The 26,293-nt window shown below is 39.6% G+C and overlaps 1 protein-coding gene across 2 annotated transcripts in view; it reads right to left on the bottom strand.

Annotated features, from left to right (window-relative positions):
* ATAD1 (ATPase family AAA domain containing 1) overlaps nucleotides 1-22,222 on the bottom strand; it is an 81,311-nt gene extending 59,089 nt beyond the window's left edge. Inside the window, exons 1-5 of one of the 2 annotated variants that reach the window (XM_049856066.1) lie at nucleotides 21,874-22,222; nucleotides 16,965-17,079; nucleotides 16,005-16,179; nucleotides 7,128-7,226; nucleotides 4,642-4,762 (exon numbers count right to left, since the gene is read on the bottom strand). In XM_049856066.1, the coding sequence (XP_049712023.1) occupies nucleotides 4,642-4,762; nucleotides 7,128-7,226; nucleotides 16,005-16,166 (382 nt within the window). In that variant the 5' untranslated portion in view covers nucleotides 16,167-16,179; nucleotides 16,965-17,079; nucleotides 21,874-22,222. The remainder of the gene's footprint in view (nucleotides 1-4,641; nucleotides 4,763-7,127; nucleotides 7,227-16,004; nucleotides 16,180-16,964; nucleotides 17,080-21,873) is intronic. The other variant, XM_049856065.1, reaches the window with a different exon arrangement.
* Between the last annotated feature and the right edge of the window lie 4,071 nt (nucleotides 22,223-26,293).

Below are 26,293 nucleotides of genomic sequence, written 5' to 3' on the forward strand. Positions count from 1 at the left end.
TTACTGATAAAAAATTTTCCAAAGACGTACAGTTGAAAAAGTCCAAAAGGTAAAACTTTAGATTACATACCAGAAGATACCCATGTAACTTTAAAAATTTTTAAATACTTTTTAAAGAAAATAACATGCATGTTCTATACTTTCTGCCAACCCTGCCCCCACCAGAAAGCATGCTATGGAAATTTTTTCTCGAGGGTGGCAAAAAAACATAGTATGTGTACGTTATTTGAGTAAAAATACCATACACATAAGAACTATCTCCAGTTTTAGAATAATGTTTTCAAATAAAACCCATAAATCTGCTACCATCGAGTTGATTCCAACTCATGGCGACCCTATAGGATAGAGTAGAACTGCCCCATAGAGGCCCCTGGTGGGCCTCAACTGCTAACCTTTGGTTAGCAGCCATGCCTCTTAACCACAATGCCACCAGGATTTCCATTTTCAAATAAGTAGCAGATTTATACATAACTGCTGAGGTATCCTCTTCATAATTTGGTATCTGCTGTGCTAATTGAGAAGCCCTGGTGGTACAGTGGTTAAGAGCTCAGCTGCTAACCAAAAGGTCAGCAGTTCGAATCCACCAGCAGCTCTTTGGAAATCCTATGGGGCAGTTCTACTCTATCATACAGAGTTGCTATGAGTTGGAACTGACTCAACGGCAACGCGTTTTGGTTTTTGTTATGCTTTTTTGATTTTTGTTGAGGCTTTAAACCAAGTCCAATCAGTAAACTCACTTAAGCATATGGACTAAGACATGAATGCTGAGAAAAGAGCTTTCTCTAACAGTATATAAAGAACATTTTACTTTCCTAAATTCACTAACATTGTGAAACTGAGAACTGAAAACAAGAGAAAGGTTTTTTCTTGTTCAGACTATAAACAAACTAGAAGAGAACAGGAAAGAACTAAAATCACAACAAACTAAATGCTTTTTGTTAGAAAAAAATAAGGAAGCTCTGTGGTTTCAAAAACTAAAGAAATATATAATAAAAAGCTTTGTTGCCTTAGTTAATAAAAACAGCATGTGATTTTTGGTGATAATTGAAATCCTCTACTTAACAGAAACAAAAATAGCTACTTTATAAAAATGCACAGGCATCTAATTCAATTACTTGATATATAAAGTAACGCACTTTCCTGATACAGCTGCAAAATCAATAGGATTACACGCAATTACAACTTGAACATACATAGTACTCCTTTGATATTTCATATCTTTTTATGAAAAGTCTGTCCTTTTTCTGGAAAAATGTGTCTAATGTTTAAGTTCAGTCTTGACAAGCAATATAAAGCAAACATACCTAGCTTTGGCAATATACCAAATAGAAACTTCCACTAGATGGAAATAGGAGCTATCCTATGGAGTTTGTATCTGAAAGCCATGACAACACACATTTATTTTATTATAAATTATCACGTAATGGACACCTGATTCGCCTTTAACAAGGCTTAAGCATGATCAATAACGCAGTTATATGCACTCACAATTTCTGAAATTTAAGGCTTGCAAAATGATTATCACCTAGGAATAAGGAAAAATTTTCCTCAAAGATAATTTTGTATAAAGAATCACTGCAACCCAAAAATAATTAAGATCACCAGGAGGGGAAAAAAATCACTAAAATTGTGAGCATCAAAAATAAGTCTTAGCTAGGGGAGGAAAAAAAAAACAGATCCATACTTCACGCCATGCACAAAAACTAACTCAAAATGGATCGAAGACCTAACGTTAAAGTTAAAGCTATAAAGTTCCTGGAAGATAACGTAGGATCAAAACTAGGGGACCTAATTTCTGGCATAAATAGTCTAACAAACAAAACTAAAAATGCATGACTGACAGAAGGTAAGTTAGATAATTGAGACCTCATAAAAGTAAATACTTATGCTCATCAAAAGACTTTACCAAGAAAGTAAAAAAAGAATCCACAGGCTGGGAAAAAATCTTTGAAAACAATGTATCTGGTAAGAGTCTAATCTCTAAAATATATAGAAAACTTCAACAACAAAAAGATTAACAATCCAATCAAAACACTGGCAAAGGATATGAACAGACACTTCACTAAAGAGGACATTCAGATGGCCAACAAATACATGAAAAGATGTTCGCCCGTTAGAGATGCAAATCAAAACAATGAGATAGCATCTCACCCCTGCAAAAATGGCAATGAGCAAAAAAAAGACAAAACAACAAAAGCAGGCAAGGTTGTGGGGGAACTGGAACTTTTATACATTGCTGGTGGGATTGTAAAATGGTACAACCGCTATGGAAAACAGTACAGTGCTTCCTCAAAAAGCTAGAAGTAGAAATACCTTACGATCCAGCAATTCCACTCCTAGATATATACCCTAATGATGTAAGAGCTGTGACCTGAATAGAAATATATACACCTATGTTCACTGCAGCATTATTCAGGGTAGCAAAAAGATGGAAACAACCTAAGTGCCCACTGATGGATGAATGGATAAACAAACTGTGGTACATACATTCAAAGGAATATTATGGAACTATAAAGAATAATGAGGATGCTGTGAAACATAACATGGATGAATCTGGAGGACATTATGCTGAGTGGAATACGTCAATCACAAAAAGACAAATACTACATGGTCTCAGTATTATAAAAAGTCAACAATCGATACGTACAAAGAAAGCAAAGTTCTTCTATGGTTACTAGAGATAGGAGGGAAAGGGAAGGGGAATCACTCTCCAGATAGCAGATACTTGTTACTTTTGGTGATATGAAAGGCAATTCCAAATATAGGTGATGTCAGCACAACCTGACCAAGATAACTAAAGACACTAAGAAATACATGAGACAAGTACCAAAGCCTCCACCAGACTGAGTCCAGCACAACTATATGGTACCCAGCTACCAGCACCAACTGCCCTAACAGGGATCACCATAGAGGGTCCAGGACAGAGCTAGAGAAAAATGTAGAACAAAATTCTAACTCACACACACACAAAAAAAGACCAGACTTACTGGTCTGACAGAGACTGAAGAGTCCCAAGAGTATGGCCCCTGGACTACCTTTTAAATTCAGTACTGAAGTCACTCTTGAGGTTCACCCTTCAGCCAGCTATTAGACAGGACCATAAAACAAAAGAGACTAAATGGCCACACCAGCCCAGGGGCAAGGATGAGAAGGCAAGGGGCGACAGGAAAGCGGTAACGGGACCCAAGGTTGAGAAGCGGAGTGTGTTAACATGTCATGGGGGTGGCAACCAATGTCACAAAACAATATGTGTATTAATTGTTTAATGAGAAACTAATTTGCTCTGTAAACCTCCATCTAAAATACAATTTTAAAAAAAAGTAATACATGAGAATAAGGAACAATCTCAGTAAATGCTATAATATACACAATTTTGCAACAGTAAAAACAACCAAAAAATATGTGTATGGTTATGTAGGTAGATATGGAACCATATCTGTGTACAGGAAGGCATATATGAGTAAATGCACATACAGGTACAGGTGTGAACTGTAGGCATATGTATACATGTTTGCGTGTGCTCCATACATATCCACATATATAAAAAACTACATAGGGCAAACAGTTATTGCAGCTTCTTAGACATATCCAAACAACTCACGGAATTGGTTTACTGGGTCAAAAGACTTGGGACCACAGTCTCGGGGAACAACTTAGTCAACTGGCATAACACAGTTCACAAAGATATGTTCTACATCCAAGTTCGGTCTCTACTCGTACGGAGCAAGAGACAATGAAGGAAATCAAAGGTTCAAAGAAGAAACCAGTTCAAAGGTTCGAAGAAGAAAATAGACCACATGAACCACAGCCTATTCAAACCTGAGCCCCGAAGAGCCTGATGGTACCCAGCTACCACTATGGACCCTTCTGACCAGGGGCATAACAGAAGGTGCTGGATGGAATGGGAGAAAAATGTAGAACAAACTCAAACTCCTAAAAAAGGCCAGACTTACTGGGCCAATAGAGAATACAGGAAGCCCCAAGACTATCACCCTAAGATACCCCTTGAACTTGGAACTGAAGCTATTTCTGCAGGTCATTTTTCAGCCAAATAATAAACTGATTACAAAATAAACAATATCACCCATGAGTAATGTGCTTCCTTAAACAATTAACTATGAGACCAAAGGGTTAACAGTTACCCAAAATGACAGATGAGATGGTAAGGAGGCGAAGGGAAGTTAGACCAGTGGAAAAAGAACAGAGGAGAAATTAAGAGAACGCTGGCACATTGTAAAAACTGTACCAATGGCACGGAACAATTTGTATACAAACTGTTAAAGGGGAACCGAATTTGCTGTGTAAACTTTTGCCTAAAACCCAATAAAATATTGTTAGAACAAAAAGAATCGTGGCTTCATATTTTTTTAACCTTGTTTTCCAAATTTTAATTTACTTAGAAGTAATAAAAATGGGTTTGAAATAAATGGGATTATTTTGACATGCAGCTATAAAAATTTACGTAAATTTGGGAAGCTGAAGAATAAACAATTATTTAAAAACTATTATATTGAAAACAGTTCACTGGATCTCAGCATTTTTTTAAGAATCTGATTTCACAAAAACCAGTTCTATAATGGCATAACGTTTCAATGGCCTCAAGATTTCTAATGCATTAGCACATTTAAACTTTTTCCATACCTTTTGGAGGCTGCAGAAGCCTGGAATTTTCAAACAAATGCTTCTTTTTGATAGGTAAGATGACTGTGTCTTTCAGGTCTGTAATGACATCATCTAAACCTGCTATATCACTCCAAGTAACCTGGCAAAAGGTAAGGTCAACATAAATTTCACAACTGACGCATACTCAAAATAAAAAAACAAAAACAAAAAACTCAAAGAATGGCAAAACTTAACCAAGTTATTTATTTTAATAATAAAATGTTAAATGTATACTAATGTGAGTAAAGACTTTTCACAGCAATAGTGAAATTAATAAACTGCTAAGAAGCTGGAAAAAATTTAATATTCCTTTTATTTAAAAAAGCACTAAGCTTGGCACTAAAAAATTACAGGGACAAATGAGGAGGAAATTCACTCCATTATTTACGAGATGGAAATGCAGCAACAAGATTGAGAATCAGCTCAGACAAATAATTCAGCACGGGGTGATGGGAAACAATTCACCAGGAATGTGCCCATTTCATACATGTTGTCAATCATAAGACAAATAAGTTTTAGAAGGTCCACACACCCATCATATTGGATTTCTGAACTTTAATCAAAAGTAAAACTGTCAAAACTTAAGAAAATATCTTTACAAAGAGTAAATAAGGAATACATACTCTTAAAATAGGCACATACCAAAAAACCAACCCGTTGCCATCGAGTCAATTCCAACTCATAGCCACCATATAGGACAGAGAAGAGCTGTCCCATAGGATTCCTAGGGATACAAACTGCTAATCTTTTGGTTAGCATCTGTGCTCTTAACCACTGTGCCACCAGGGCTTCACAAATTATGTACTATTTTTTTAGTTGTTAAACAAGGAAAACCTTCTGGTTCAACTTAAAAAAAATTTTTTTTCCCCTAAATAAGCCAACTGAAAGGAGGTTTTAAAAAAAAAAAAATCAACCTAGCTCTAAGCTAGCGCGGTAAACGGGCTGGAAGTGGAGACAATGAGCAGCAGTAGTTTACAGCAGATTTAATTTCTTTACAATTTTAAAAATGAATGATAAAAAGGAAGAGTGCAAACCAGCAGCTAAACCTGAAAAAAAAATCATAACCTTACTTTCACTGTAGCTGCAACCAAAAACTGAGTCTGTTAGTACAATACTTACTCAGAAGTGAATACGTATATGTAAGAGCCTCAAGAAGGGGATATTGTAATTTAAAAATCAAATTCAAACAGAGGCTTAACTCTGTAGTGTGTGTGTCTGTGTGTGTGTCCATGTGAACACAGATATTAAGAGACACTGTAGATTTTTACGTTCTAGAATTAGAGCTGGGTACGTCATATTTGAATCCACTTATTTACGTCACAACATTAATGTATTACATAAATACGGAGCCTTGCTGGTGCAATGGTTAAGAACCTGGCTGCTAATCAAAAGGCTGGCAGTTCAAATCCACCAACCGCAACTTGGGAACCCCATGGGGCAGTTCTACTCTGTCGTATAGCGTCTCCGTGAGTCGGAATCAACTCAATGGCAACGGGTTTGGTTTCAGTTTTTACATAAATGTATTTTAGCACATTTATTTATACCTGTTGTTACAAAAGAGTTACATACAATCTTAGTTTATAAATTACATTAATGTGACCCTCAAAAGAACTCTTATGAAACAGGTGTTATTATATTACTCCTGGATCATACATGAGGGAACTGAGACCCAAAGAGGAAATCATCTGCCAAGGTCACAACTAGAAAAACTGGGATTCAGAATCCTGTGCTCTGTCTACCGTACCACATCATGGAAATCTAGATTTAAACTCCATAAATCAAACAGCCACATGACTTAAAGCAGTACATTTTATACGCCACAAAGGCAAATGTAACACGTTTTACCAAACTAATGTGTACAGAAAGAGTTAACACAGCAGGCCTGAGACTGCTATCTTCAGAAAGGCCAGCTTTTGAAAACAGAGTAGTATCCAAAACAGGTGCCCAACTTCAAATTTCAGCAGGGCTGGTCCTTGGCTGTTGTCTGGGAAGTTAGATTTTGGGAGGGCTTCCACCATTCTCTGATATGAACAACTCATTATGCCTAAACTGTGTAAACAATACAGTTTATGCTGAATACTTGTTTTCCTTCTAGGAGTCTATAATTTTGGGACATGCCAGGTAGAGAGTTCCTACGCGACACCCCCAATAAAAACCTTGGGCTCTGCGTCTCTGATGAGGTTCCCTGGTAGACAACATTGTCACAACTTATTGTGGGAGGAATTAAGTACCTCCTGTGTGACTCCACTGGGAGAATACTCTCGGAAACTTCTGCCAGAATTCCTCTGGACTACACTCCATGCTCCTCTTCCCTTTGCTGATTTTGTTTTGTATCCTTTCGCTTTAGTAAAGCATACCCTTGAGTACATGCTGTGATTCCTCCTAGTAAATCACTGAACCAGGGGCAAGGTCACACGGACCCTCGACACAAAATGCTAGATAAAAAGAATCTTTAAGATACGTACATGCATGTTAAGAGGGTCTACTAGATGAGCAGCAATACTCATTTCATATTCTGAAAGCTTCACATTTTTCACACCAATTTGCTTCATTAGTTTTTCTGCCTAGTGGGGGGAAAAAAATTCCTTTAGTTTGCTTTTTAGATATTGGCACTTTAAAACAGGTACCTGTGAAATCCGATGAGCAATGAACAGTCATACAAGAATTTTCCAGGGCTATTCTAGGCCGCTTGATCTTACCGTTCCCCACTATGAGCCCTCAGGTAAAGAAAAGATTTGAGGCTCCCACTCCACAGAAACCAGGGCAATTTAAGCCAGCGCTTGGGAAATGAGAATACAGGGCACAGGATTGAAGAGCTATGTGCAAAGCCTCCCACTGCTCCAGTGAGACTCTAGGATCCAGCCTGATTTATCTTTCCTAGTAGAAATATCATGGTAGGTACAGTGAAACCTCAAGATGAAAGACTAATGAGTTACGGATACCAAGAAATGTACAACTGCAGTTTTTTCACCAGAGTATCCAAAACAAGCACCCAACTTTCTTCAAATTAGCTGAGGATATACAGTAAGTTTTCATACACAATAATTTCAAATTGTTCTGAGATGCTATACCTTTTAATGTCTAAATTAGTTAAAGTCAACTCCTGGGGCTAGGCAAACGGAGACCGTAAAAATCATTCTGAATTAGGAGTATACCTACATATACTAATCATAGCTTAAATCTATGAGCTCTAGCAATGCAACCAAAGTTTCAATTAAACGAAAATGATGATAAGATAAAATTTACTGAGTATACCAAACATTATACATGCCAAATAATCTATATATGACATTCAAATTTCAATTAAGTGAACATTTTAGAAATGAGGGTACTCTGGCAGATCATGTTTACCTAATAATTTGTTGTCACATTTTTTGATCATATAAGATCTTGCTGTGTGTGTCAGGGGTATTACTACTGTAAAAAGAAACTTAGCATCACACAGCATTATAGTTATAGACTGGTTAGGGGATTAGGAAAAAAGTGTTGATCATAGGGACATACCCTAGTGACATTTTAAGTGATATGAACCACATGGAAACCATGGTGGCACAGTGGTTTGGTGTTAAAGTGCCCAGCTGCTAACTGAAGAGTTAGTGGTTCTAACTCATCCAGCAGCTCTGCAGGAGAAAAACCTGGCGATCTGATGCAGTAAAGATTAAAAAAAAAAAAAAACCAAACCCAGTGCCGTCTCGTCGATTCTGACTCATAGCGACCTTACAGGACAGAGCAGAACTGCCCCATTGAGTTTCTAAGGAGTGCCTGGCGGATTCAAACTGCAGACCCTTCGGTTAGCAGCCGTAGCACCTAACCACTATGCCACCAGGGTTTTCCCAGTAAAGATTACAGCCTAGAAAACCTCTGGGGCAGTTCTACTCTGTTTCATAGTCAGTTGTGAGTCAAAAATCAACTCGAGGGCATCTAACAACAACAGCAACCTGAAAGTTTTTGGGTAAGGTGACTTTGTACTGTAGTGCTTTTCTACTATGCTTGTGTATAAACACGATACTGCGCTTAGTTTTTTTCTTCTCCTTTATTTTCCCTCTTGTTGCTTTTCCTTCCTCATTACTTCCATCTATTCCCTTGGCTACCCAGGCAACACTACCTGTTTTTTACTGATTTCTTTATCTCAATTTCCTTATTTACTTCAGCTTCTCAGTCTGTTAAGATCTAGCTTCAGTAAAGCCACTTGGTTGGTAAAGCAGTTCACAACGGCTTCCTGATGTTAACAAATGTTAGCTCTTCCAAATGGTCATTGTCATTCTGTGATGGTTGCTCTTAAAAATAACTAGCAGTTGAAAGTTCATGTTTTTAAAGGTTCAGTGTATCATCCTTAAAAAAAATTACACCTATTACTTCTTTCAAATAACTGAAATAAAACTTTCAACACTAAAATGTAACTATAGGACTAAAATTAGAAAAACATTGAGCTAAACTAAGGTCAGGATATGTGAACTTTCTTTGTATGAAAAATTCTGTTTACTCAACTGGAGTGAAACTTTCCTGACCTTTAAAGACTACTAAATCACAATCTCAAGAAAATTATAATCTAATTAATGTTAAGCAAAATACTGTATTTTTAATGCCCATTATAGATCAAGTGTAAGTTATTCATCCTACACTTGAAAGCTCTTAGAGGACACCTGGAGATTCTCTGATTTTCTACATCCCAATTAACATAAGCCCACCTTTCATAACACATATACTTATCAAAACTCTTTTTAGTCCTCTCAATTTCTACTACAACCAAATGGGATCCCAGCAGCAGCATGCGCCCAGAAAATCACTGTCCCTATATAACACTGTGGAATCCACCTCCTCTCTCCACACGCTGCCAATTAAATATCACACCTTTCACAAGGCTGCAAGTTTTCCTGGCTTCAGGCTAGCTATTATTTACAAACATCCTGTTTAATTCAGTATAAGAGCACTTCCAGGTTTAAATGCAACTATGTCATCTTTTACCTTTGATCTAAAAACTGCACTGCCTTTAAACTCATATGGGCCCCAATGATTGCCAAAAAAACAAAAAACAAAACCCATTACCTAGTATCCTCAGAACGTTCTATTTCTAAGCTCTTAAATTTACAGTGCTCTTCCTTTCTGATCAGTCAGACATACCTTCCTCCTCTCCCACATTCACACTTAATCCTTGCCTTCAAGGTGCAATTTCCTCAATTCCTTTCTATTCTCCAATTAAATTATCTTCCATCTGGCAATACACAGAGTCATTATTTTAACCATGCCCTCTGTAGAACCTTAGAAGTCTTTTCTTGTTATGCCAGTCAGCTCCATCCCCGATGCCGGTTCAGTGCCACCATTCACTTAATCTGCCACCAAGCTGCTGTGTGATGCTTGAGAAGTTAATAAAAAGGTAGCACTTGAGTTCATAATAAATCTACACTTTCTTCAACTATGCCCTGGGGCTCCACAGTCCACAATTAAATCCCATTAAACAGTCATCACAGTTACCTCAGCAGGCCCCCAAACTCCTTCATATCCATGCACACTTAGTCACAACCTCTCCCCTTCACGTTATTCAGAAAAGAACTTGTAACTACTGATTCTAACCCCTCCCGGTTCTTCTGGGACTTACCTCCATCCACTATATATATATCTTCTCTTCTCCCCATCTTCCTCCACTAGCCTTTTCCTTGTTATTCCTTATGTTCCCCCCCAGCAAATTCTCAAATGACCATGTTGCTTTTTCTCAAATTGCTGCTCCCATTGAATGGAAACTGCTCTCTCCAAGCTTAATGATTTTCTGGCCACTAAACTGACTGATCACTTTTTCAGATTACATTCTTCATGGCCTCTGTTTCTCTTTGGCCATTCTATAACACAACATTTACGACCAGTTCTCTTTTGCAACCTTCTCCTCCTTTGGCTTTGACGACTTTATACAAGTGATTCTCCAACTAGTGGGTAAGAAAGTGAGGAAGAGTATAACCAAATCATCCTCTGGGGCACTTTCAGATTATACTTACTGCCTTCACCAAGTCCCACAAATTCTGATTATTCCCTCCCTATGCACATTTTCACATAGTGGTTAAGTGCTATGGCTGCTAACCAAGAGGTCAGCAGTTCAAATCCGCCAGGCGCTCCTTGGAAACTCTATGGGGCAGTTCTACTCTGTCGTATAGGGTCGCTATGAGTAGGAATCGACTTGACGGCAGTGCGTTAGTGGGTATGCACATTTTCAGCTTTACAAGATAATGCCAAACTCTTTCAAAATGGTTGTATTAATTTATATTCCCACCAACAGTACAGACATTCTTATTGTTTCACATTCTTGCAAACATAACATATTGGTATTACAAAGAAAAGCAAGATGTCTTTTTCTCTTTTCTTTCCACATCATCGCAGGGTCCTTCCTCACTTTTTTTTTTTTTTCCTGAGTCTATTTCACCAACTCCACTCCTTTTTCTAGGTCTTTGCCAGGCTGCTGCAATCTATATCCAACTAATCTTACTTCTAGTCTTCTGTTCTGACTCCAATTCCACCTATATACCACTTTAAGATAAATTATCCTTAAAACACTGTTTTGCATATAATCTACCTTCTCAAAAATGTTTAAAAGTTTACCATGGCCAATACAGAAGTCTTTAACTGGTCAACTGCATTTCGATAGTTGGCTAGGGAGGTAGGAAGGAAAAGAGGAAGGTTAACAGAGAAGCTACAGTCCTGGTCAAGCAAATCCCATGACAATCTTTTCATTCTAGACGTTTTAAACACATGTAAGTTACTGGAGTGGGACAATACTAGAAGCAAAGAGCATGTCTCCTTCTGAGTTGACAATGGACTGCTGAAACACTGTGGCGTTTCTTATCAGCCTGTCCGCCCATCAATGAATTTAAAAAACTAAGAAAAGGAAAACTAGAGCTCTGTTCCCTGACTTTATACTCAGAGTTTTTTTAATCAGATATTTAATCCCTTACCTCTCCCTCCCGGTCCTACTAACTAGTTAGTTACATAAGTCCTCCACTCCAACCCAACCAGTCTATTTACTGTTCCTTTAACAGGTCTTGTTATCCCTACCCTCACCATGCTTATGATTTTCTTTCTACCTAAAACTGTCATTTCCTAACCTAGCCGTCAAGGTCTTTCATAAAGCCATCCTCAACTGCCTCAATCACTGGTGACTGTTCCTTTCTCTAAATGTCATAGTAACTATCTACACTATTCGTTAGACAACTGGCATACGCTACTTGGTATTGTAATTTATATTATCAAGGGCAAGTCTTTTTTCTCTACCATGAGCATGAGGGAAGATGTGTTATCTTCTATTTTACATGCTTGATGTTTACAACACTATTCCACATGTAGTTTTCAATAAAGGCTTAATGACGACAATTCATTTATATATTACTTAATATTATATTTAGCTTTTTATATGTGTGTTCTGGGAGCTCCTAGAAGCCAAGGGGAGAAAAACTGAAAAATTCTCTTTGTTTAAAAGCTGTTATGGATTAAATTGTGTCCCCAATAATATCTGTTAACTTGGCTAGTTCATGATTCCCAGTACTGTGTTATTGTCCACCATTTTATCACCTGATGTGATTTTCCTCCGTGTTGTAAATCCTACCTCTATGATGTTAATGAGGTGGGGTTGGCGGCAGCTATGTTAATGAGGCAGGACTCAATCTACAAGATTAGGTTCTATCTTAAATCAATCTCTTTTGAGATATAAACGAGAGAAGCAAGCAGAGCCATAGGGACTTCATACCACCAAGAGAGCAGTGCCAGGAGCAGAGCGTGTCCTTTGGACCTTAAGTTCCTGCACTGAGGAAGACTGGTAACAAGGACCTTCCTCCAGAGCCCACAGAGAGAGAGCCTTCCCCTGGAGCTGACAGCCTGAATCTGGACTGTCAGAGAGTGAACTTCTGCTTGTTGAAGCCCTGGAGCTGACACCCGGAATCTGGACCGTCAGAGAGTGAACTTCTGCTTGTTGAAGCCCTGGAGCTGACACCCGGAATCTGGACTGTCAGGGAATGAACTTCTGCTTGTTGAAGCCCTGGAGCTGACACCCGGAATCTGGACTGTCAGGGAATGAACTTCTGCTTGTTGAAGCCCTGGAGCTGACACCCGGAATCTGGACTGTCAGGGAATGAACTTCTGCTTGTTGAAGCCCTGGAGCTGACACCCGGAATCTGGACCGTCAGAGAGTGAACTTCTGCTTGTTGAAGCCCTGGAGCTGACACCAGGAATCTGGACTGTCAGGGAATGAACTTCTGCTTGTTGAAGCCCTGGAGCTGATAGCCGGAATCTGGACTGTCAGGGAATGAACTTCTGCTTGTTGAAGCCCTGGAGCTGACACCCGGAATCTAGACTGTCAGAGAGTGAACTTCTGCTTGTTGAACCCATGGAGCTGACACCCGGAATCTGGACTGGCAGAGAATGAACTTCTGCTTGTTGAACCCATGGAGCTGACACCGGAATGTGGACTGTCAGAGAGTGAACTTCTGCTTGTTGAAGCCCTGGAGCTGACACCCGGAATCTGGACTGACAAGGAATGAACTTCTGCTTGTTGAAGCCCTGGGGCTGACACCCGGAATCTGGATTGTCAGGGAATGAACTTCTGCTTGTTGAAGCCCTGGAGCTGACACCCAGCATCTGGACTGTCAGAGAGTGAACTTCTGCTTGTTGAAGCCCTGGAGCTGACACCCAGAATCTGGACTGTCAGGGAATGAACTTCCGCTTGTTGAAGCCATCCACCTGTGGTATTTCCACAAAAGCCAAACCCCTGCTTTTAAAGATGCTGAAAATGGTAACGACTTATCAACATCTTGGTCTTAACTTGAAACTCACTTTCATAATGCAGGTGAGGAAAGAAGCTATCTGTTAAGTAGCTTTGACCGATGTAAACACTTAGGTTGACCAACTGATTAATCAAATTAATTTAAAAAGAAAAACACTACACTGGTCAGACTTCCTGGAGAGTTAAGAATGAGAGTTACGACTGATATTAGAGTTATTCCTGAGAGTTATGATCAATATGACGACACAATCTAGGCTTTGAGTCAACTAATAATCAAATTCAGGGACTATACACTCAACTGTCTGAATGAATTTGCAGATTATCTACTTACTGCAGTATTTATGAGACCATGGCTTTCATTTTTTACTGATTTAAGAGCTGTGCATAACACTGTACAGCAGCCATTTATTTTCCACACTAGCCCATACCTTTTAGAAGAACAAAATTTGTTCATCCTTTATCCTTGGCACCAACCATTTGCTAGGAGCTCAATAAATGCTTACTGAATGAATCAAGAATCATAGCTCAAAGAGAAATCCAAAATTCATGAATATAAACACCTTGCTCAAATAGCAAGAACATTCTGAAAGACTACTTAAAGACTTATTTTTTGAGTAGCATAGAAACGGCATGGAGGCATCAGACCTCCCCACCTAACTTCAGGGGAAGGAGAGAAAATCAAGATTAACATCAGCCCAAAGCTGATACCTATGAGGTGGAGGTCAGGTATACCTTCTCTTTCCAACCTTTTTACAAATTCTGACAACCAGCCATCTCTCCCACAGTACTCTCTACTTCTCTGCTGGGGTTCAATAACTCATTGCAATGGCCACACAGAGCTCACAGAACATACGATTATGAGGTTTATTAAGGAGTACCAAAAAAATAACCCAAACCCATTGCCTTTGAGTCAATTCTGATTCACAGTGACCCTACAGGACAAAGCAGCACTGCCCCATAGGGTTTCCAAGGAGTATCTGAACCACCAACCTTTTAGTTAGCAGTTGAAAGTTTAATCACTTCACCACCAGGGCTCCACCATTAAGGGAGCAGCACGTTACAATTCAGGATCAAACAGAACTCGGAAGTAACAGGAACGACTCAGAACACAGTTCTTCAATCAGGGCAGCTTCTTCTCAGCCATGCCCTTCAGGTGGGCCTCTCCTGACCCCTCAGGCTGGCCCCCGCCTTGCTCGGGCAAGTGTTATAAAGCTATTTAGTGTTGCGAACAAGTGCCCAGAGGTACCCTGCTCTGCCAGGAAGCCTCCTGTCTGAAGGCAGGTAGGCTCTCTCACTCCATGGGTTGGCACAGCCATTGTGGCTGCCTCACTCCATGGGCCAGGAAGCCCACTGCACTCTCTCGTGTTGGTCTCCTGGTTCTGCTGCTGCTGTTTCTCTGCTGCTGCTTCTCACCATTTTGCACCTTCCGCGGTGTTACAGCTCTGTTTCCTGGGTCTAGGAGGTTCTCAGTGCAGGGACCTTGGGTTCAAAGGATGCATTCTGCTCCTGGCTCTTCTCCTTGATAGTAGTGAAGTCCCTCCTTCTTGCTGCCTGGGATTGGCTCTTTTTAAACCTAGCGGGATGGCAAAATTGACCAATCCCCACCAAAGTTTCCATATACCTTTTTTGCATGGTCCCACAACCCCCCTCCACCCCGCCGCCAAGGGTTCCATAATCCTTATTTGCATTATTAGCAGGCTGTCCAATTCCCTTGGTGGGTCACAATCACCTTATTTGCATAGCCCCAACCAATCATTTTTGTGGAGTTAGAAGACCATGGCTAGAAAGGTTATACATCATTATTTTTATGCAAATAATATGTGCCTTCTATATCTGTTTGTCATCAAGCCCTCTCCTTGCAAGTATTTTCGTAAACGCTGGTATGCCAATTTTTTTTTTTAACATGTTGGCGGAAAAAAATTTACCAGAGTGTGCTCATGAAAATACCTTGCAGGAACAGGGCATGAATGGCAAATGAACACAGAAGGTATTCCTCATTTGTGTAAAAATACAGTACTAGTAATTCACTACAGGGCAAGTACAGACCAAAACAAATATATCATCCTACTGAGGAAATTATCATAAGAGCCAGTGGATGAAAAAATAAAAAACTACAACTTATATTAATACTTAACAGCATTTTTAGTAATAATATAATCAGATTTCAGTTTAGTTAACAAGTCTTATCTAAGACTGACAGCTTTTCAGCATTAGCCACATGTGAAGTGTTATAGAGTAAAATGTACACAATTACTGTAGAAATGCCTTCTTTGTTTACTGTGTTGAAAAACTGTACCTAGATTCCTTCATTTATAAGCTAACAAATATATTCTAATGAGGATATTCAAAACAAAATACTATTTTCATTCTTACATCACTTTCTTTTTCTGATAAGACGCTTATATAGTCAAAAACAACATGATAAACTACTACTTTTTTAAGAGCAATAAAATCAAACGTGATATGCAGACACTTTAACATGGGTCTTACAAACATCTCAATTTATAATTCTACTACATTCCTAGTTTTGTGGAAAAACATTTGCTAGTCACAAAAGAACAACCTTCAAACATTCCAATCATACCTGTTTTTGAGCTTCTACTTTTTGCTTTCTGGTTGGATCAATTGCATCTACCATCCATTTGATAGTAAAGTATGTTACTGCACCAAATATTGTCAAACGGAAAATTAAACCAACAACTTCATTCCGACTCAAGGGACGAGAAAAGGCTTCAGCATGTACCATCTTGGTTGCTCACCTTAAAAAACAAGCAGAAATGTCACTAATTTATGACTGTTTTCATTAAAACCAGAAGACTGGTAAGTAAATTAAACTAAGAAAACCTGACTTGTAGTCAAATTCAACATTACCCATTGTCATCGAGTCAATTTTGACTTATTCAACATTCCAAACCAAACCAAACCCACTGCTGTTGAGTTTGATTCCGACTCATAGCGACCCTACAGGACAGAGTAGAACTGCACCATAGAGTTTCCAAGAGCACCTGGTGGATTCAAAGTGCCTACCTTTTGGTTAGCAGCCATAGCACTTAACCACCATGCCACCAAGGTTACCTACCTTAAAAACATGTTTCATTTTAATAAGAAATGTATTTTTAAATGTAATTAAACAAACACATTTAAAGCATTCCTTGGAATACCTGAAGGGGCAAATTCAAAACTGAGGTTTATATGTTAGAATTTTTAATGAACTTCCCTAAGAGCTCACAGAATTTAAGAAGAGAATAATTCTGTTTTTAAAACACAATCAATATCTTAAGATATTTATACTTTAAAGCAGCTTTTAAATAATTATTTTGGAGAATCTAGAAAAATAATGACTGTAACACTAACCCAACTGAAGAAAGCCAACCCAAAAACCAAGAGCTATACTCCTCCCTAATCATAGACCCAAAAATTTCCCTTTTATTTCAGAATAAATTCCCAAGCATTCAAGACTATCCTAATCTAGCCCCAAAGAGCCATTTTCAATCATTTTATCTCCCAGCACTTCCCAACAGGAACTCTCAATAGCTGTACTCACTGGCATCTGAAAATGTCACATTTGTCTGGTATCCTGAATGAGCCATTTCGCCCCATTCATCTGTTGTTGTTGTTGTTGTTAGATGCCGTCGAGTCGGCTCCGACCCATATCGACCCTGTGCACAACAGAACAAAACACTGCCCGTCCTGTGCCATCCTTACAATCGTTGTTATGCTTGAGCCCATTCACTTAGGATTAGTCAAATTCAACCCAAACTTCAAAAACCAACTTTACTTGCTCAACCAAGCCTTCCAAATCATATCGATGTTCTGTTATTTATTCATTTAGTCCTATTAAGAAACGTTGCTTTTTTATCACTGAATTAATGTGATAACATCTATTCTAATCAACTAGAGTTTAAATCCTTACCAATATGATTTATATTTTATCCATCTTTGTAACTGTCACAGAAAACAAAGACTATTCAATAATTATCTGTTGAACAGATAAATTCCAACTGCAAGAAACCTCCCACTCAATCACTCCAACAGAGTAGCTGCCAGGCTTTTCAAGGATTTCCAAAAAAAAAGTCAAGGGTTCCACACTTCTCCGTATACTAGAAGCCATTCACTTCACAAACATAATTTCACTTAAACTTAACTAAATAATTAAAAGCTTTCATTTCAGATGAAGAAACTTTGGCACAGGCACATGAAATGATTTAATTCATTCAATAAAGCATTTTTGAACATCTGTGTTAACACCTACCGTTTACTAGATATACAGAAATGGCTAAGTTACAACTCCTCTATTCATGGAACACCCAGTAGAATTATTATTGCATAACTATAAAAACTGAGATAAAGGGGAGAAGCCACCTATCTAAATTCTCTTCCTCATTTAAAAAATCAAAATGTACTTTCTTCCATCAGCAAGAAGTCCTAAAAATGGTTATTTCTCTTAGAAAGTGAAAAGCTGAGTAGTCTTTTACTCCAAAAGAGCAAATCTGAAAATGCAGTTGGAATGTGGTGTCATTTTCTAGATGAAAATAACCCAACACCATCATAACCTGACCGAAGTAAATAAAGACATTACAAAGTACATGAGAAAATGTGACAACTTGGGTAAATTCTGTAACATACAACTTTGTTATAGCTACACCTACACATGTATATATGCTAAGGCATTCGACTGTGGATCATAAAAAATTATGGATAACAGTGCAGAGAATGGGAATTCCGGAACACTTAATTGTGCTCATGAGGAATCTGTGCATGGATCAAGAAGCGGTCACTCGAAAAAAACCAGGGGATACTGCATGGTTTAAAGTCAGGAAAGGCGTGCATCAGGGTTGTATCCTTTCGCCATACCTATTCAATCTGTATGCTGAGCAAATAATCTGAGAAGTTGGACTATATGAAGAAGAACAGGGCATCAGGACTGCAGGAAGACTCACTAACAATCCGTATTATGCAAATGACATATCCTTGCTTGCTGAAAGTGAAGAGGACTTGAAGCACTTGCTGATGAAGGTCAAAGACCACAGCCTTCAGTATGGATTACACCTCAACATAAAGAAAACAAAAACCCTCACAACTGGACCGTTAAGCAACATCATGATAAACAGAGAAAAGACTGAGGTTGTCAAGGATTTCATTTTACTTGGATCCACAATCAACACCCATGGAAGCAACAGTCAAGAAATCAAAAGACACATTGCATCGGGCAAATCTGCTGCAAAAGACCTCTTTGAAAGTGTTGAAAAGCAAAGACGTCACCTTGAGGACTAAGGTGTGCCTGAACCAAGTCATGGTGTTCTTAATCACCTCATGTGCGTGTGAAAGCTGGACAAGGAATAAGGAAGACCAAAGAAGAATCTGACACCTTTGAATTGTGGTGTTGGTGAAGAATATTGAATATACCATGGACTGCCAGAAGAATGAACAAATCTATCTTGGAAGAAGTACAGCCAGAATGCTTCTTAGAAGTGAGAATGGCGAGACTACATCTCACATACTTGGGACATGTTTTCAGGAGGGATCAGTCCCTGGAGAAGGACAGCATGTTTGGTAAAGTATAGGGTCACTGAAAAAGAGGAAGGCCCTCAATGAGATGAACTGACACAGTGGCTTCAACAATGGGCTAAGGCATAGCAACAATTGTGAGGATGGCACAGAACCAGGCAGTGTTTCATTCTGTTGTGCACAGGGTTACTATGAGTCGGAACCAGAACAACATCACCTATATGTGCGTGTGCACTTACTTGCATATGCCTTTCTAGACACATATGCATCCATATCTATCCCATTCTCTACAATGTTATCCTTAATTTGTTATGATACACACAGTCAAATGCCTTAGCATATATACACGTACAGATGTAGCTGTAGGCATATGTATATACAAGTCTGTGTGTGCTAGCTATATATCCACATACATAACAAACCACATGGGGGCACAGTTAAGGAGGCTTCTGTTAAACATATCCAAATAGCTTGAGGGACTGGTTTACTGGGTCAAAAGGCTTGGGATCATAGCCTTGGGGGACAGCTCAGTCAATTGTCATTAACATAGTTCACAATGATAATGTTCTACATCCAAGTTTGGTGAATAGCATCTGGAGTCTTTAAAGTTTGTCAGTACCCATATAAAATACGACTACTGGTTTCTATTCATATGACGCAAAAGAGAATGAAGGAAATCAAAGGTTCAAACAAGAAACCAGTCTACAGGACTAACAGCCCACATGAACCAAAGCCTCTTCTAACCTGAGCCCAGGAGAACTAGATGGTACTCAGCTACCACTACCAGCCCTTCTAACCAGGGACACCATACATGGACCTGGGTAGAATGGGAGGAAATTCAAAACAAAACTCAAATTCTTAAAGAGGTCAGACCTACTGGACCCACAGAGACTAGAGCAAACCCCAAGGCTATCACCCTAAGATACCCTTTGAATTTGGGACTGAAGCCATTTATGCAGATCACCTTTCAGTCAAATAATTGGCTTATAAAATAAACAATATCACCCATGAGTTAAATGCTCCTTAAACAATTAACTATATGAGACCAGAAGGTCATTTACCCAACAGCAAAGATGAGAAGACAGAACGGGAGGGAAAACTAGATCAATGCAAACAAAGAAACAGAATGGAAATAATGAGAATGCTGATACATTGTAAAAATTATAACCAACGGCAGGGAACACTTGTATAAAAAAGTTAAAGGGGAACCTAACTCGCTGTGTAAGCCTTCATCTAAAACACAACAAACTATTATTTAAAAAAAAAAAAACCCAATAGGCAAAGTAAGGTTTTATTAATTTAGCAATCTGAGAAAACTAGTGATATTCTAATAAAATATTTTCATTATTTGAAGTTGGTGCCGGTAGTGCTAAAACTGCCATCTACTGGATGTTTACTGAACTACATGAATAATTAAGTGTGTTAACAGTACGTCCCAAACAAGATAGGCACAATTTTTAATCCTATAAAAAACGTCTAGACACAAAACCCTGTTAACCCTACATTTTCCTGTTTTGAAATTATTAAATGCAATACAATATTCTAGACCTAAAGTCTCTTCTAAAACAGTAGTCCATCTTTCAAAATGACTTCAAAATCCAAAATGAAACTGAAACGTCTAGTTGTTTTGTAGCTTGTAACCTTATATACTTTCACAACTCATCAATCATTCACACAGCATTGATACATCTGCACTGTTAAAGTCTTTACAGTAACAATACCATTACTACAGAATATACAACGAAAGCTGCATAAGCATACCACAGGAATGAATGTATTTCAATCTTGTATAAACATCAGGATTAAGAAAATGAATACACAAACACGTGCACATACAAATAGTGCTATGTACAACTAAGAAACACCGCAAAACACTGTAATGAAAATATTTAAATTTCATTTTAAGATGTGGCACCCTGCTTCTGTAAAGATTAGCCTTGGAAACCCTGTGGGGCAGTTCTACACTTATACGGTCGCTATGAGTCAGAATCGACTCGACGGCACTGGGTTTGGGTTTTTTTTTTTTTTTTTTGGTTATGAGTAGGAATCCGACTGGACGACAATGGGTTTGGTTTTCTCCCATGATGTCTTCCCTAAGCACAGAAACAGCACACCCTTGGGATAGGTGCACACTGAGGGTATTATTATTTTGCCTTCACTAGAAGCTACATATCCCGGGCACATGTTAATTGGCTTATAAAATAAACAATATCAGTTTCACTTTCAAAGAGTTCTTCAATTAGGGTGGAAAACTTTCAAATCATACTATCTCGTCAGTGAGTAACTTATCGACAGGTTACAGGCCAAGAATACAATACTCAAAACTGTAGCGTTTCTCTCCGAATTCACTGCAGTATTTTATAAAGAGTTTCTCAAGCATAAAGTTCCAGATTCGCAGACCTCGTGGCCCTAGGAATAAAGTCTATGACAACGAAAGCCTGCCAATCTTCTCAAAGAAGTTTTTCTTTTGGTGAAGTTATTATTAACATCACCATCCTCTGCGAAAGCGTGCCCAAACCGAAAGAACCACCTCCGCTTTTGCTCAAGGTGGTAGCAGCGCCTGTGCGACAATCAGGCCCACTTCATTCCGCCGCCTTCGCCTACGACCCCGGATCTGAGGTCGCCCACAGCGACTCCAAGGCCTCGCAGGTACCTGGCTGCCTACAGAGATTCCCTGGGGAATGGCATAAACCTGGGGCAGTACCGCCGGAGATCTAACGGCCCAGGCCTGCCTGAAAGCCATGGTGAGGCCCGGGACGCCCTTGGAAGTTAATCCGCTCCACGCTACGGGCTGCAGGTCGCTGGGTGGCGACACTGAGGTGGGATGTGAGAGGATAGCGAGGTGACCTTCCCGACTCGGCTTCCCGGATTTGAGCCGGTCCCTGAGTGAGTTCAGCGGGATTCTGAAACCGTCCCACAAGGCCCCGCGGGAACTCGCTACTCACCCAGAGGCAGAAACAGCAGCAGCACCACCAACAGCACTAACTGGAGCCCTCAGCGGACCTTGCATAGGAAGGAAATGCCGACTAGGAGAGAACGCTTCCGGCGGGGGACCTCGGCTCGGATCTCACACTGAGCATGCGCGGTCGACGGCCGCCGGCGTACCGGTGGGGGGCGTTTCCGGTTTTAGAACTGTGGGGAAGAGGGGGAGGGTTCGCGCACCTTAACCTGCTACTTGCTTGGCTGAGGCTGTTGGGTAACCACATGTGTCTGCCAGCTTCATTTGCCGAAGTTCTGAGTTTAGCTCCAGAGTCTCAGAAACCGCATTGAGGACGTCATTTATCACATAAAGTCCCCGCTCCGATCGCGGGCTGTGGGTGCTGTCCTGACAAATCGGGGAGCCTTCTTCAGAGTACAAGAAAATGCTCTGAGCGTACGTTTGTCCCCCGGAAAGAAATTGTTCCGACTCCACCTTGATCTTTATCTTGCCATCTCTTTTCCCCCAGCAAAATCTCACTCTGCTGTCTGTGCTTTAGCCAAAGCGCAGGCGCGCATAGCCAAACCTCTCCCCAGCCCCTCTCCCAATCTCTCACCATCTGCCTTTCAATTTCTGTGGCGAGCTCACTCTCCTCCCCCATTTCTGCGCTCACAAACACCTGGGGGGTGGCGCCTGAAAATCCTGCCGATAAATGACTGGGGAGCCTTGTAGTATGGACATGGTAGGGGATCTGCTAACAGGTTTTGCATTTCAATGACTCTCCTTTTCCTTTAACCGGTACCCCTTACCAGAATGAGAGGCGTGACACCAGAGGTCCCAAGGAAGCAAACCGGAAAGCCAGCCTCCTGAATATACAAATACTGCCAAAGGAGAAAAAAACTTTAGACTTTTGTGGTCCGCTAGGGTAATCGTGGACCCCTGGTGGCGCAGTGGTTAAGAGCTAGGCTGCTAACCAAAAGGTGAGCAGTTCGAATCCACTAGCAGGTCCTTGAAAATCCCATGGGGGCAGCTCTACTCTGTCCTGTGAGGTGCTGAGTCGGAAACAACTCAAGGGCAATGGGTTTGTTTGTTTTGGGTTTTAAGGCATTGATTGTTAGTTGGATGGAGGTATAGTTAGTTTTCTTGGCAGCCATGGCGGGGGATGGAGCGGGGTCAAGCCCTGGTGGCGCTGTGGTTAGGCGTTCGTCTGCTGACTAAAAGATTGGCAGTTCGAATCCACTAACCACTCCTTGGAAACCCTGTGGGGCAGTTCCAACCTTCCCTGTAGGGTTGTATGAGTTGGAATCCACTCCACAGCAAAGGGTATGGTCACGGGCTTTCAAATTTCTCTGTGGGTAGAATTCACTTGGACAACTTGGTAAAATTCAGGCTCATGAGTCCCAGCCTTAGAAGCTACCATTCAATTGTTCTAGGATTGGGCCCAGGAGTCTGAAATTTGCGTAAGCGTCTGAGATAATTCTGTTATCGGTAGTTTTGAACCACACTTCAAGAAAATACCCTGGTAATAGCTTTAGAAGTATTTTTGAAAAAATCTCTATCGTCCCAGCACAAATGGCGTATCTGGTCATCCGAACCCTTAAGCCAGCTGGGATATGGATGATACATCAGATAACAAACAGAGAACCCTCATGATTTAGAATAAAATCCCTTTGGAAGAAAAAAAAATCTGAAATTTTTGGAGAAGTAAATATGATAAACCTGACCCTGTTCATTGCTCACTAGAAATGATTCACTTGATGATTCAGCAAGAGCAGAACTTCAACAAACAGATAAAATTATATAGTAGTAATATGCCATGATAACCTTGGTTCTTTTTAAAATATTTCATTGGAAAAAGTAATCTTAATTTATTATAGTTGACAAGGTAAATAAAATGAGTGGAAAAGTAAAGCAAGAATATGAAGCTGTACCTGAAGCCATGAGAGGACTGAGAAAAACCAAGATTAAGTGCTTGATGCTCCAGTTGAAAGAATAAGATGGAATCAAGGCAACAATAATGGCAAAATTAAAATTTCAATAGATCAGAAGAAATGGAAGATGATTTGACAGCTCTATTCCATAAGAAGCACAGGAAGCTAAAAGGAAGAGCCAACAGCAAAGTTTAAAGAACATGTTGTAAATCTCCTTTCCATGCTTTAATGTTTATAAACGTTGCACAAAAGTAAAAATGAGTAAATGTAAAATTGAGTGTATATGTAATTTTCTCATGCTATCAGGATAGTACTAACCAGTCTTACATTTCTACATAACCCTTTTTTTCCTGTCTACTGCATATTTTTTTAAAAAGCTATATAAAAAAAATTCTTTTAGAATTTAGGTATTCATTTAAAATCTACAATATTGTTTTTACTTTTAACACAATACTGAAAATATACTGTTCAAGTGATACTATCTGTGGGAAGTCAGAGTTGATCAAAAACAGAGAATTGCTTGGAAAGATTTCTAACACTAACTGTAGCCACAATAGCAAAAGTTTTAAGGCAATGATGAAAGAATGATCTCTATAGGATTCTTATGGGATCTTCATAAATGCCCATCCATATGTTTGTTTTTTAATGAGGGAGGAGGTAGGAAGAATTGGGTAAAAATAACAAAGATATGGATTCATCAGCCAAAATAGAAGAAACAGTGGTTGAAATGTTAATTCTCAATTCCTGTAAAAGCAGATTGATGAATGAGGCTTAAAACAAGACCAGATGCTGTGGTTTCTAGGATGTACTCCACTTCCCATCCTTTATAACCTGAAGCAATTTTTGCTGTAAGTAGGTCACTTGCTTGCTCTCATTTACCTGATTCTAGGAAAATGCCCTTGAAAGTATTTGGAAAAATATCATGTACTGATGCATAACATTAAAAAAATAAAGATTGTATAACCCCTCGCACTCACACACCTTTCTCTATTAAACAGAATAACTTGTAACCTTGAAGCATATGTGAAACTTCTGTTTTCTAAGCACCAAAATCTGTGCCCCTTCTGTTGGCTCCCACCATTCATTGTACTTAGCAATGGCATAGCACTTACCTCACAAAATTATAATTGAGGTTTAAGTTTCTGTATTCTCATATCGGATGTGAACTTCTTGAAAAAAGAGGATGTCTGGGACATATAAGGTACTCAACAAATAGTTAATTTTTTTCAAGTGTGACATATCTAATGTGACTTTTCAGGTCCTATACTTATAGATTTAACCTGAGTGAGGAGGGTCAGCGGGGGCCGGGGGTGGGGCAAGGAAAGACAAATGGCCCAAAGATACCAAAAAAACTATTACCATTGAGTTGATTCCAACAAATAGCAACCCTGTAGGATAGAGTAGAACACCCCATAGGGTTTCCAGGGCTGTAAATCTTTATGAAAACAGACTGCCACATCTTTCTACCACAGAGCGGCTGGTGAGTTTGAACCACTACCCTTTCGGCTAGCACCTGAGTGCTTAACCACTGCACCAGCAGAGCTCCTTCCTACAGAAGATACGTGTGATGGTTAAGACTGTGTGTCAACTTGGCTGGGCCATGATTCTCAGTGTTTATACGTGATCACCCCTATGATGGAATCTGCTGTGAGTAGCCAATCAATTGAAAGGGAGTTTCCTTGGGCATGTGGCCTGCAGCTAAATACAACTAAATGTTCTGGCTTTTACCTGCTCTGGATCCTGCGGTTGCCTCCTGTTCATCAGACCTCCAGCTCTTGAGACTTGAGCTAGCAGCTTATCTGCCGATCTTGGGATTCATTGATCTTCACAGCCTGTGAACAAGAGCCCTGCTTTCTGACCTGCTGATCTTGGGGGCGCCAGCCCCTGGAGCTACGTGAATCAGGAGAAGCTTTGCAATCTTGCCTGTCAATCTTGGGATACCTCGATTTTCACAGCCTGTGAACAAGAGCCCTGCTCTCTGACCTGCCAATCTTGGGTTCACCAGCCCCTGCAGCACGTGAACCATGAGGAGCCTCTATCTTGATCCACGGACTTGGGATGTTCCAACCTCTACCAGCATGTGAGCCATTTCCTTGATATAAATCTGTCTGTATATTTATACTTTTTGGGGGTTTAGTTATTTTGTTTCTCTAGAGAGCCCAGCCTAAGACAATAAAAAAAAGACAATAGGACATATAAAAGCAATTTAACTTATCATAATTACATTATTGCACATACATATTTGTATATTGTATTGCATAAAATTTTCAAAATATTTCATCTTTAGCCTTAGAGGTTGGTGTGTAAATTTGAACAATTGATCAAACACGCAATAAGGATGCACTGATAATTACCGGTAATTGGAATGAAACGTTGGAAACAAAGAAGGATCAGTAGTTAGAAAATATGGCCTTGGTGATAGAAACAATGACGGAGATTACATGATTGAATTTTCAAGACCAACGTCTTTTTTATTGCAAATACCTTTTTCACCAACATGAACGGCAACTATACATG

This window comes from Elephas maximus, chromosome 16, assembly GCF_024166365.1.
Source record: "Elephas maximus indicus isolate mEleMax1 chromosome 16, mEleMax1 primary haplotype, whole genome shotgun sequence".
NCBI lineage: Eukaryota > Metazoa > Chordata > Mammalia > Proboscidea > Elephantidae > Elephas > Elephas maximus.